At 38.9% G+C, this 14,584-nt stretch overlaps 1 protein-coding gene across 7 annotated transcripts in view; it reads right to left on the bottom strand.

Moving 5' to 3' along the window:
* Positions 1-14,584, bottom strand: part of NAALADL2 (N-acetylated alpha-linked acidic dipeptidase like 2) — a 400,924-nt gene that overhangs the window by 168,382 nt on the left and 217,958 nt on the right. For all 7 annotated transcript variants that reach the window (XM_079315503.1, XM_079315508.1, XM_079315504.1 and 4 more), the window contains one exon: positions 3,445-3,715. In XM_079315503.1, coding sequence (XP_079171629.1) covers positions 3,445-3,715 — 271 coding nt within the window. The remainder of the gene's footprint in view (positions 1-3,444; positions 3,716-14,584) is intronic.

Here is a 14,584-nt window from a genome sequence, read left to right as displayed (position 1 = left end):
CCCTCAAATAATCCCTGCCTGCACGTGCATCTCCATTTCAAGAACATGCCATCCTCTCCTGGCTCCTGGACCAACACTCTCTTTCCAGTGGATGGAAGGTCCAGGAAGGAAACATGATTTTTGCTGGGCCTGCTGAGAGCACCCATGAGGGTGGAAACAAACCCCAAACCAGAAGAGAGAACCAGCAAAGGAACCAACAGGGGTTTGGTGCATTATTCCAGGAGAGGCAGAGTAGTGAATTATGAGACAATGTTGTATAACAGAGGACACCAAGTACCTCAGTCTGAAGTATGAAAGCAGACTTAGGATTGCCAAAAAGTTCCTTAACACTTCCATAAAGTAAAGAGTGAATAGATTGAAAGTGAAAGGAAAGTGAGGAAAACGTCAGGTCACACAAACATAATTTCAGAAAATGCGTGAATACAAAGCAAATACAATTTACATTGTGCTTTAATTAGTTCTGTCCTTGAACATTATTCCAAAACACCAACCATTACATCTGCTAGGATTGTTTCCAGTTTCTAAAGAAACAGTGCAGGGAGCAGACAAACATTGTGGACAGTGTTTGTTCCAGAAGCTGCTGCACTCAGCAGAACTGATTGAAACCATCTGCCCAGCTCCCCAGGTGCCACCCAGGCTCCTGCAAGCCCCAAAAAATCCCTGCTTCTCCTTTGGTGCACTCAGTGATCAACACTACCTGTGTCACACTTGGGCTACTGACACCATTAACCAGTGTGGAACTGAGATTTTGGGGTTTCACAGCCCCCTCCACTCCCCAGGGACACCCCCAGAGCTCCTGGACCCCAATGCTGCAGGAGGCAGGAGCAGCACATTCAGATTCACCACACCACCCTCACTTGGAGACTGGCTGGATACCATCTGACAATGCACTTTGCTTTAATGCATAAATTTGAAGCAATGTAATTTCCATTTATATGTGCACTCTGTTGGCCAGAGCAGCTTTCCTGTTTTTATCAAGCAGACAAAAGGTTTAAGCTCTATAAAAGGTGGCTGATATTTAAGTTTTAATAAAAATATATTTCAGGTATGTCATTCTTTCCTTAGGCTGACCTAGCCTACAATATATTATTTACATAACTGCTGCAATATCTATTTCAGAAGTGACTCGACAGCCCTCTCCAGAACTGTAAGCTGCCCTGCCTGTCACCATGATGGGTAAACACTGTCACCTTTTCACAGCCTGATGAAATATAGAGAAGTAGTAAAGTGCACCATCCATCACAATGGCACTAAGTAGGTTTTTGAAGTAGATTTCAGATCACAAATGCTCACATTTTTAGTCACAAATGCTGTTTAGACTGTTACCAGAAAGCACAAATTGGATGGCTCATATACAATGGCCGTATGATGAATGGACATGACAGGTGGTCAAAGAAAATGAGGCTTGCTGTTCTACAAATAACCTTGTCAACATCAAAGTGGAGCTATAGCTCTGCTGGTAGCCAGACTGAAATAGCTTAATGGTTTTATTTGCTTCAACTTCTAGCAAACCAAACAGACAAATGAGATACAATGAAGCAGCAGCATCGAGGCAGTATTAGCAATTCAGCCTGATTAAATGACACATAATAGGAATTTTCTGCTAAAGATGTGCCACATTTGAAAGAAAATTATTCAGGTTATGAGTAGCTGTTATAAAAATACCTGTTCACAGGAAAACCCTCGTGATTCTGCAATCACAAACCACTGCAGGATATTCAAAATATGCGACTTGTAGCTCCACTGCAAGCAATCAAGTCACTTTCTGATGGCTGAACCCAGCAACAGCCACCACATGCTACTTCTCATTTAAAGTTTTTCTACTTCCATTAGTTTAAATAGTAGAGATTAGGGTGTAGGATTGAAAGGAAGGTTAGATCACTACCAACTTACCTGTAGCCTAAAGAAATAGGAAAATTTCCCTTTTAGGCAAATACTCTAGATCTAAGGACATTTCAGGTGCTGAGGTATTTCAAAGAACTGACTGTGAAACTATGCAGAGAGTAATTCTTTGGCTCCAGTGCAAGTTTGGAGTTTGGCCAAAGCCAAGGTCCAGCCCCTGTGATAAGGATGGTGTGTGTGGGCCCCATTTCTGCTGAACTCACAAGAGAAAAGTGCCCTGGAACATAATTTAAAGTGGAATTCCCACGTGTTGCTGGGAAAAACAGCAGTGGCTTTTCCTGGAACATTGGATTTCCTTCAGCCTGATGAATTTGTTAGCAACCCATTGACATTCATGAAATAAAACCTCAAAGGTCACAACCATTCTTCTCTCTGATTACAGTTACTCTTACAAAGTTACAATGAGAAAATAATATTAAATATGGAGTTTTTAAGTGATATGAGTACATTGAAAAGATAAAAGTGTGTATCAGACAAGTTAGAACCTCTTCTTCATTTTGCTACTCTGCAGCAAATTTAAAGTGGACAGAGCCCCAGAACAGAGGCTGACAAGACTCAGCATGGAGAGTAGGCATGTTTAAACATTAAATGTTCACAAAATGTTCCTTTATAGTCTGTGAGTGTTCTAAGCCTCATGTCTTTTAAATAAGAAACCAAGATGGAAATCCCCAGCACCAGTGGAATAAAAATATGGTATTTTTAAAAGGAGGAGGATGACAATAATGCAATTAGCAGTGAAATTGTTATTTTTTATATTTTAGAAATATTAAGATTTACACTATCTCACCTAGGAAACAGAAATGTTGGCCCCTGTGTGCACTCTCAAAATATTTAGCAAGAAGCTAAAGGAAAACAGACAGTGAAGGCAGTACACAGGAAAAAAACAAGATAATCCCAGATCTTATTTCACTTGGCAAGTAACAAATCCAAATAGGTAGAATCCTTTTGCTGACAAAACTTCCTAGAGTAACTCCAATAAGATAAACTACAAATCAGTGTTTTCAAGAGGAAACAGAGCAGATGTGTCAACTGAGTTGTCACAGAAGAAACTATGTAAGATCGACAACCATAATTCAGAGGCTCCAGGTCTGAGCCCAGCACTCCCACCAGCCTCATCTTATCCTTCCTACAGGCATCCCTCAAACCAGCAGCACTCATACATCAGCAAGGATAAAGGGAAACTCTAGACACAGCTTCCAGACTTTTACACACAAGTAAAATGTGCCAATTCATGAACACAGACACTTAAAAAAATTTCTTCACATAGATACATGTGTGTATATCTATATATCCTAGGAAGTATTCATATATTTAAGGTTAATTAAGATAAGTATGTTTGGCCACATCATAATCCACACAAATACATTTATTTTAAGGCTGGGCATTTTAGCATATCATCAATTGGATTTGATGATCTTAGAGGTGTTTTCCTACCTGAATAATTCTGTGATTCTAGGTGCAATTTTCCAGTCAGGCTCAGCAAAAGCTGGTGTTTCCTAACTCTATTTCCCCACAAGTGACAGAGACAAATGGCCAGGTTACCTCAAGAGTTCCTTTGGCAGAATAAGCTGCGTACGAGTACAGCAGGTCCTGGCTGTGAAGGGTTTTGGGGTCTCTGCTGCACTGCTGCCCACTTGGATAAAAGCACTCCCCACTGCTCTGCAGGGTGACTGTGTTTGAAGAAGGGCCTGGCAGGTCAAGCAGAACAGAGTAATTCACCAGCTGGACATCTTGCAGCCCTTGGGAACGCCACCGAGCCAGGATCTTCATGGCAATGTCAGCATCACCATCTCTGGGGAGCTCCAACAAATCCCTGGGAAAAACAACAGGCACACAAGGAAACATGGGCTTAGTTTATTTCCCACCAGGATTTTGTACCTTAGTATGCATCAGTGCATGACTGTATTAAAAAAACCTATCATCAAACATGGAAAAAAACATACAGCTTTCATTTTTTGGAAATGTTTTCATACCAAGTACCAGACAATGGAAAATTAAAAATAAAAAAAAAAATAGGAAACATATCCATATGAAATAAAGAATCCTACAGAAATTATCATAGCAACTGTTTCAAAATTCATGTGTTGTTTGCTGATCACATAGCTAAAAGAACATAAATTTAACTAATCTTTAGACACGACAAAGTCAATCTGAAGTAACATCTCAAGGACATCAGGGAGGGCATGATGCTGAAAATTAGTTGTAATTACATAGTTATAATTACATGTTTGGCTTAAATTCATCAAGGAAAGCAAATTTACTAAGCAGAATGGAACTGTTCCCCCAAATTATGTGTTGGTTGTCAGTGAGTTCTTTACATTTCCTACCTGCACTGAAGGATTACCTGAGCTTGGCCAGCATAAAAGGCAAACATGGGAATGATTTTGGCAGCATCCACTGATGGGTCAATGAGAACTCAGGTTGGTCTGGGCTGTTTCACTGGGTTTGCATCACTTCCAGCACTGGCTGAAACTATTGCCATGATAACTTCATGATGGGCTTGCTGAAGGAACACTGAAAGCTTTCCCTTCTTAGTGGAGCAGCCATGTAAGCCAAGAAGGGCACAAATAAAATTTATCACTCAAATAAAAAGCATTACCCACGTGCAGCACAACAAGTTTATGGAATATTTGCTGAATTCTGTGAAGTTGGAGTTTTTGGGGAAGTTTTTTTGTGTGTCTACCAAGTGCTCAGGACTGAAAAGAAGATTAAGGATCACAGATGTATTGATTTCCAAGCCCAGAGATACTGTCACTGCCTGAAAGTCTTGTCCACAAGACTTTTTTTCACAAAAAGGCCACTAAGCTTAACTGCTTTAAGGTCCTCAACAGACCTTCAAAAAATACCCTGGCTGTCTTGCACACAGCAAAAATAAATGGTTAAATAATGTATATTATTTTTAAGCAAGCAGTAGGTATCTGAGAATCCCACCAGGGGCATTCCAGGTACCCCTGCAATACCCAAAAATGCAGTGCTGCAGGTGGGAAGCTCCTGGCTAAAGGTACTGGAACTCCACCCAGGGAGAGCCCAGCAAGCAAAGGTTAGGATGGAAGTCAAGCCCAAGGGCTCCCTTCTCCACCCATCCTGTGGCTGAACATCTGAAAAATGAACATTTACTGCCTACACAGCATCAAGGTCTTAAAAGGGCAGACAGTGAAATTATAACACCCATTACACCTAGAAATGGCTCAAAAATTATATACTCCATTCAAATGCCTAATGCCCACCATCAAATTACACAGGCAGATCTATTCCTACATGCAAAAGGCTTTAAAAAAATGGACATATCTTTGTACAAATGTGTTTTTTATAAAATATATTTGTTCAGAGCAGTATGCTGTATCCCAGGCTGCATTGCTCCAGCCAGGCTGTCAACACACAAAGTTCAAAATCTTTACAACACTGGCCTTATCCTGGGACTTCAGGGATCCTGTCAGGAACAATAACTGTCTTGCAGATTTAATGTTTTTAAATTATCTGAAATAAGTCTTCAAGCAGTCTACATCACACAGATGACTTAATCCAATCTGCAGTATATTACAAGTTTCCAATTTCATCTCCTGTGCCTGCTTAATGTAATGACATAATCTTGGGCAGTGCAGCAATACAGAAAGTTTTTTGATTAACACAATCATTAACAGAATATCTGCATTTCCCTCAGGTGATAGAAACATTAATAGAATAAATAATTAAGGAAACTTATCTCAGGCCAATAGGGTTAGGGCACATTGCAACCAGAAGTATTCAGTCACAATAAAAGAAATTAAGAACTGAAAGAAGAATATATAATAAGCAAATTGCTCCCTTACTAATAGAAGTTACTTTCCACCTCATAATTAAATCAACATGTCTTTGAAACTTTTGTGACAACATATCTGATTAAGTTTCAGAAATGATCCCACTATTTACTCCATAATGTCTTTATAGCATGCTAAAATCAAATTGCAAATTATGAGCACACATTATTTTACAATAAATCAGCACATATTAGACTACTTTGATAAATCTTATGAACAGAACCAGAAAGATTTTTTTCCAGACTTAAAATAGCTGACTTGCATTTGCCTTTGATGCTGACTGCATGAACTTGCAGAGAGAGAGATCATTGAACTCATTATTTTTTTCACATACTAATTGTATAACAAGTAAAATATGCAAAACCAGTATTTCCTAACCCCAGCCAAATTCAGAAAATTGTCAAGTTTGGCAGTTCAGCCTGGAAGAATATCAACACTTCACATGCACTTCAGATTCCTCCTTCACAAATGCTGCATTATTTCCTTCCCAGCACTGGCAGGGCTCAGAGACTGAAATCCAGCAGCAGGATTGCAGCTCTGGAAAGGAGCAGCCCTGGGATGAGGATGGTTCCAGCTCCCCAAGCAGCTGCATGCTCAGGAGGAACCAACACCAAAGCAATTTCCATTTACAGCACTGCCTCTGGTCACTTCAGCCAAATTTTTGACTCCCTTTGGTCACATTAAAAAGATAATTTATTCAGGTGTTTTTCAGGTTCATTCAGTGGGAATAAACACAAGGTTTATGGGCACATCTCTGTTGCTGTAAATCTATATAATCCAGGGAAGTGGAGCCACCACAGACTGAAGATTTGGTCTCAAGTCAGAATCAACATTAATAAATATAACAATGCCAGTCAGAATATTCCTGTGCTTTCATTGGATACTCTCAGAGATTTCCACAAATTCTTGACCTTTTCTTTCTAATACAGATTAGTATTGAATTAACTTGTATCAGAACATGCCATAAACTCATTTCTTGATCATTTTCCTCCACCTCAAAATGCTCAGTTTCTGAATTTTTTTTTTTAAATACAACAGGTAAAATTGCACTTAAAGCCTAGAAAGCTCCCCCTACTTCACTCGAGTAAGATAGAGATTTCCCACTTTGATGTGATGAAAAGACCACCACTGTTGAAGATTCAAAGCCCTAAACATAGAAAAATAATTTTAAATATGTTGATGATATACCTATAATAAAGCCAGGGGCTCTGCAGCCTCTGCAGCTTCTAAAGGCAATTCTTTGCCAGATGATTATAAAAGATAAATGAACACACGCACAAAATATACAAATTTCATTTTCAATTTGGTAACCGTGGGGAACACAGACCTGCCGTGCCTTAATGGAAAGTCATTTGCTACAACAGCACTTTTTGACACAGTTTGCCAAAGGAGAGAACAAGGTATTGCAAATAAGCCAGCTGGGACATGAAACACCACTCAACAGATAGTGAAAAATTACAACAGGTCACTCCAACAACCAAGAGATGGAATAATTTAACTGTATGACACAATTACTTCTCAGATAACCCTATTAAATTGCTATAAAACCCCATTAAAAATTGGAATTGCAGAAGGATTCTACAGATTCAATCTGAAAAATCTACTGGGACTAAAATTCCCCACAAATACATAAAACTTGAAGTGTGGTTGGTTTGGTTAATTCTTTTCTTTTCAGACTTACCACCTGTACTGCCATGAGCATGGGGAACTGGCCTACACTTCCTGGGCTACTAAGAAAAAATAACCTGAATTCCAGTTTTGCTGAGTCAGATGCTCTAGTGCCTTATTCCCATCTTTTGACTGTAAATTTCCACTATTTTCTTCCAGTTCACCAAAACTGCTCACAAAGCAACTACTGTAATTTTAGGTAAGAGCTAACAACACATGTGATTTTGGAATTTTTACAGATCGATTTTTCAGCTGAGTAGCTGCTCTCAGATCCTGGGAGTTGCTATGACTGCTCATATTTTGTAAAGCTGCACCAGATCAAAGTGTTCTCTTGTCTGACACGGAGCTCCCAACAGTAGCTGGGAGCAGAAAATCACAAAAGAATGCAGGAAATGCATCACATGGGGTTATTACATTTATAACCTCTCATGCAAACGGCTTTTTTAAATTTTTTTTTTATTTTTTTTTAAATCACAAACTTTGTCCAGGCTGAGTTTTAAAGCTGTTTTCACACGCTGAGGATTTCAGAGCTCGTTCCAGTCCATTGAGAGCTGAGCTGTGGCACCAACACACCAACTGCTCAGCAGATGCACCAGCACTTCCCACACTTGCACAAAGAGGAGTTATTTGTGTCCATCACACACACTGTGCACACTCAGGAAACTCTCAGGAAATACCACCTGCCCAAGCCACATCTGCTTCAGCTTTAATTACATGTTCCTGTTAATTAGGGCACTCCACCGGGCTGGTCTCCAACCTGCCCAGTTGGATTTCCCATGGCTTGAACTGATGGCCACCAATTTGCTGCTCCCAAAATACAGAAACAAATAAATTCAGGTCCAAGAGAAGAGAAATATTTATCAGGAGGTGAGAGAAACATGGTTATGGTGCAAAGAGCTGCACTCAGGATCCTGAAGCATGTCAGGTTTTTCAGGTGATGCACTGCAAGGTCACCAGCATCTACTGCAGAAAAAGCTGATTTATGAAATGTGCTCTGTCACATCTACCATCAGTCTGCAGACAATCTGGATATTCTGGACACACTTCTAGCAATAATAATAATAACAATTAACCCTGCTTATTCTTGGGTAACAACTTACTGCTTCTGCTACCCAAGGGAACATTTGTGCAGTTTCATCTGCACAACAAATTTTACATAAGGTTTACAATATATATTTTAACATGCTTTAACATAAAGAAGCACAATTCATGATTTTAACAAAAATGACTATGATTGATGGCAGCTTTTACCTCTCACAGACACAAAATACATTCAATTCATGAAATCATGAAAAATATGGAGTGTCAGAAAACAGAATGCCAGCTCTAGATTTGTTCGTGCAGTTCTCTATTAAAAACAACAACAATAAAAAAACTGCTCAGGATTTTTATCTTTTTAAAAAACATTATGTGTACTGTGTCTTTCAGGTACTTCCAATAAAAGTGTCATAAGCTCTCTCTTTAGAAAGTCATACTATGAGAAAACAGAGAAATACTTTTAAACAAAACTTTATAGCATTTTTGCACTGTGTTTAAGTCCACCTGGGTATTAGACTTTCACAGGGGTACCTGATCATATGTATCTTTTCCTATTATAGTATAAATTCATGCAGAACTGCTCCAGGGCAAACCTCTCATTTTCCTGAGAAGTTCTTTGCCATGGGATTGAAGAACACTCAGATCTCAGCCCCTGCTGGTTCCCAAGCTTAGCTATTTTGTACATTTATGTTTTTTCACTACAGGACCACCAAGTTTATTGCTCCTACCCATCACATCAGTCCAATGCCTTTTATACTTTTAAAATAACACTCATGGGAATAGTTCAAATCTCAGTTTCCAACAACATGATGCAAGCCAAACTTGCATTCAAGGCAGATGGTGGAGGGCATTGAAAAATGACTGATTCCCTCACTCTCTGATTCCAGTTTATTGGAAAACAAGCAATTCTTTGTTCCACTACACTGAACATTGCAAAGCCATGAGTTTGCCATAGGTGAGCTTCCCAAAGCTTTTTAAGACATCTGGATGTGGATGTCAGTTATGTGACATTTAGCCAGCATCCAAATCTTCCAAACACTTCAGAACATCACAAGGCCAATATGAGATGAGCAAATCACTCAATGGGGGACAGGTGGGCAGAGGCAGAGCTAGGAACAGAAACCAGGCTATTGACACTTGTGGCTTCAGTTATTAAAGTGTCTTTCTTTTTTCCTTTTTAAATTTTTTTTTTCAACCACTCATTTTTCTGTTGTGTACATCTTGCTCAATTACACAGAGTAGAGATAGATTAGAGTGTCATTAATTTATCTCCCCTCATTCTGAAAGCAAGTTTAAAAAAACCCACCAAAATAAACAACAAAAAAACCAAAAAACAAAACAAAACCAACCAAACAAAAAAAAACCTCCCAAAACCCCAAACAACCCACAGATGGTTATCACCATCTATTTTAAGAATAGTAAATGAACCACAGAACCCTTAACATGGAGAATGACAGCTCCAGTCCCTCAAATGGACTGTTTCAAAGATCCTAAGATTTCATTCCACAGAAAGAGGAGAGAGAAAATAACTTTTACATTGTGTACTTCAGTTGTAAAGAAGTCAATGCCATGTTCCACTGTTCCCTTTGGTTACAAGGATGACACACATTCCTTTTAGCAAAGCAAGGAGACCTTGTTTCTCCCTAACACAAAACTTCAAATACTTACACAAACTGGACTGATCTCCTCATACATTTATTCTATTTATTAATAAAAATGGCTTTCAACAGATGAGCTGTTGGTAAAAAAGTTCTTTCGAAATGTGTACACAATGAAGATATCTACACAGGAAATCTCTTTTATTATTATTAAAAGAACTCTTGTTTGAAAGATGATCTCTCAAAATGATGCCATATTCTTTCACAATCAATAATATGCCCACAACTACAGTTTTGTTATTAACTTTCTTAGCTAAATGTCAGTCACAAGAGACAGGTTTTCCTCTGTGGTACAGACAATTGTGTGCATGCATAACATCACAAACTGTACCTTTGTAAAATTCCATCCAAAACATTTTAAACAAGCTGCACACTTTAACCTAAACCTTTATTTTGAACACACAAGGATATCTTAGCCTCTGCTTTAAACACAGCCAAGGGAATATATAATTTTATCCAAAGCCTATAGATTTAATTATTTAATGAAGGGTTTTACTCTATTTTCTCCTGATTCAAAGAAGCAGCAGCTCCAAGCAGCTGTGCCCTGCATTTTCCAGCAGGTTCCAGTGCCAAGGGCCATGTCAAGCCACAGCACAAGGATGGAGAAAAGACAATTCCTCACCTTGAAATGTTTGCATATAACCCTGCATTGCCTGGCAGAGCACTGACCCAGCAAAACTTCACAACCATATAATCTTCTTTTCTTCCCAGACCACAGGGAATATGTCAGTGTCTCAATAAAATGTGACCAGCTGCATAATCAAGTCCAAGTGGTTCCTTTTACTGTCAGAGACAATTAGGTTTACTTCCAGCAAGAGACCATTTCTGTGTGAATGTGAATAGCACTGGATGGTTCTTTTTCTACACAGAAAACCTATTGATCAAAAAAAAAAAAACTCCTTGAAACCTTGCTTTTTATACAGGAAATCTGCTGATGGAAAAAAAAAAAATCTCAATACTGCTCAACTGGCAGTATTTTATTCCTTTCAATTGCCAATCATTAGATTACAGTGTGAAGTCTAAAGTAATTACATTGAATGTGTCATTCTGATGGCACTGGACATCTTTATCGGAACTGTATTATTTCATTTTTAAATAATATCCCAGTTCTCAAAGGACAATGAGGAATTAAACAGGGCATGGTAACCCAAAATAAATTAAAACAAAACAAAAGAAACAACCCCCCCCCCACACACACACAAAGAAAAAACCCATAACAACTTAGCAATGCTTAGCAAAGCTACCTATTATTAAAAGATTTTTCAAGAAGTTAACCTTATATACAGGAAAACCTAAGACAGCCACAAGATGATGCCATGTAACCTTTCTCTAACCAGCCTCATTTTCTTATCAGTTTATGTTAATTTACCAGTGCAATTCTAATAGAACTGCAAAGATTCCCAGCTGATATGTCAGCTTAGATATTTTACAAAAATATTTAAAAGTTCAGTAGAGTTCTTCAGTTAAAATGAAAAATTCAGATTAAAAGGGGGAAAAAAAAAGAGAATGGATAAAATACCATCTCCCCATGCTGATGTAAGAAAAGTGTTATCACAAATGCCATATCACATGGCTTAGTTCTGATAATCTCCATCTCACCAGCTGAACTGTTTCAGATGCATTTGTTTTTATCTGGAAACAGTGACAGTTTCCAAGTGACCCTTCAGTTCTAATGTACAGCTGAGGAAATCAGCACTGATAACCAAAACACTGTCCTGAAGTTATTTACACTGTACCACAAATCCAACTGCTTGTGGATAAACTAAAAGCTCTCTCCAAAGGAGCAAGCATAAAATCTTATAAAGACAGGCTTGGGAAGAGACCACAGGAGATCATTTGGTTTGAGGCAGGCTCAGCTCACCCCACTGCCACTCCAGGCATTTGCTTTCCTGCCCTTTTCCAAAGATATAAACCTCTTGTACATCCTAAATAATCACCCTGCTGTATTTAGGCATAATGCATTTTCTCCTTTCCCCCCCTCATGTTGAGAACAGATTAATCTTATTCTCTCTGCAAGGTTTTTTTTACATACTTAAGGATTGCTCTCGTGGCCTTCTCTCAACTGATCTTGTCTTAAAATCAGATATCCTCAATGTTTCCATCCATTTTCCAGGAGCTACTGCTCCTGAAATCTCCAGCTGCCCTCCCTCAGCTCCTCTGGCCCCTTTCCAGCCTGTCCCCACTGCTCTTGAAGCAGAAGTCCCACAAAAGGCCATTCTGAATATGCCATTTGCACTGAAATGAGGGATTAGTATCCAATTATCATCTGCCTCCATAAAATTCAATTATTATCCTTCTGCTGTCCTTTATTCTGATTTCAGTTCTCCAGCAAGTTCATTGACTCCTTCAGCTCTGCTGACCTCAAAGGGGTCTCACCATTTCATCACTCATTTCTTTCAAGAGGAATGGTCCTGAATACACCTTCTTGAGCTGTATAAAACAGGTCAGATACTCAAAGTAATCCACTGTTAAAAATGCATTCACTTTCCCATCCCCAAACCAGAAAGTTCTCAAAAAGATAACTAAGCTGAAGTGCTGGGCTTCCAGAATTGTTCAATCTGCCCCACACCAGGTTTCCAAAGAATTCCACAGCCTGGTTTTAGGCAAACAGAGCACAAATAAAAGACCAAGACAACAGCAATACACAGATATTCAGGAACTGGAATCCAGGCTGTTCAGCACAATTTGATGTACAATCACCTGGAGTGCTCACTGCCAGGAAAAATGGATGTTGTGGTGCTGTGATGGTTCAACCCAAAGGCCAGAGTGGGGTGGATGTTGCTAGACAGCAGAAGTGCTGCAATGCCAACTAAATCTTTGGGGAAAAAAAAAAATTAAAAGTAGAATTGTTATGTAACAACAGAAAATTTCTCTACAGTTTTTTAAAGTCTCACTTTCTGCAAGTATGAGTCTGAGTTTGCTCTTCACAGGGTGTGTTAAGGAAGCCACAGAAAAACATGAGCACACAAAACAGGATTCAGAGATTTGTCAGCTGAGCAGGTTTTTACAGGGTACATACAGAACACAGTCAAGTTATTTCCATTGCAGAAAAAAAAATATTTGTGTGGCCGTGCTGCACTGGTTCTTACATCTACTATGAAGACAAAGTCATCTATTAAAATATCAAGTAGCTGGAGGAATTGTGGGAGGCAGATGGTCTATTTGTTATTAGCATGACATGACTACTCTATTCTTGGTAACAAACTACCCACGTGGACTATGCAGACACAACATTTCACCCCCAAGTTTCTTAAAAAACTGTGACATTAACACATGTGACACACTCACTGACATATAAAAAGGATAAATATCACAATGAAAAAATTAGTAAGGGGTTGAAAGTCTAAATATATTCAATCAAGCTGAATCAGAGCAGTTTCAGATCTTTTAAGCAGGGGGCAAAGAAAATGCCAAACCACAACTTTTGCAGTATAGCCACAATCAAAATTGTATGAACAGAAAAAAAAAAAATTGAAAAGTTGTGGCTATACCTGAAGCAACAGGCACTACAACAGAGGTATCTGTAAAGTCTGTGTTTTGGGAAAACTGAAGATAAATTGAATTTTTGTGTTTTATTGGAAGCTTTCAGAAAACAAATCTACCTTCCTTAGCAAATGCAGGAACCCAGTGGTTCCACTGCAGCCTAATGGATATTGTGTCCCTTCTTCAACTCCTTCCTCCACTCACCCCAAAGTGGTTCAGATTTACAGCCCATACTGTGCCTGTTCACTGGCACTTTTCTGCAGGCAGAATTCTGCCAGAAAGAGAAAAACACAACAGTGAATGACTCTCCAATACCCCTGCTGTTATTCCTCAGAGCAGCAAACTGAAATACAGGTTTTGTTATGGACTTTGCACACATTTACTTTAATGAACTGACTGAAATTGTGCAAGTGCAAATCCACACGTGGATGCTATTTTGAAGCAGCTGTTCTGTTTAATGAAGAATCACTGCTGGTTTGTTTTTTTTTTCTGCACATTCTCTGCTGGTTGCAGACATTCCCACAAGCAGTGTCCATAATAATCCAATGCCACAGAGCAGACACACTCACCCCTGCCCCAAGTGCAAACTCTCCCCCAACCACAATGAGAAAAACCATACACAAGGAAGCTCCTTTTAAACCAAAATATATATGCATCAATTTAGATCAACTCCTTCAGCTTCTTTAGAGCAGACACAAGGACAAACTAGGACAGCATTCACTTCTGAATTTTGGTTAAATGCTTCAGCAAATTACTTTGCATTAAAACTTCACTCTACAAGCAACAATCACTGTGAGACCTGAGCAACTTGGGGTATGTTAGAATGCAAAAAGGAGGAGAAGTACATTATTGTGAGTCTTGGTGCTGAAGAAAATACAATCTGGAAGCACACGCATTACTGAGTGAAACAAATAGTGGATTTTATTAAATCTGATCTCCAATTAAAACAAGTATCACATGTGGTTAAGCCTTAGGAACTTTTTTTTTTTTTAATCATTGTAGCAGAGAGCACAAGGGAAGATGCTAATCATATTTTCA

Source organism: Erithacus rubecula (genome assembly GCF_903797595.1).
Source record: "Erithacus rubecula genome assembly, chromosome: 11".
Lineage (NCBI taxonomy): Eukaryota > Metazoa > Chordata > Aves > Passeriformes > Muscicapidae > Erithacus > Erithacus rubecula.
This window is presented reverse-complemented; position numbering and strand designations above follow the sequence as displayed.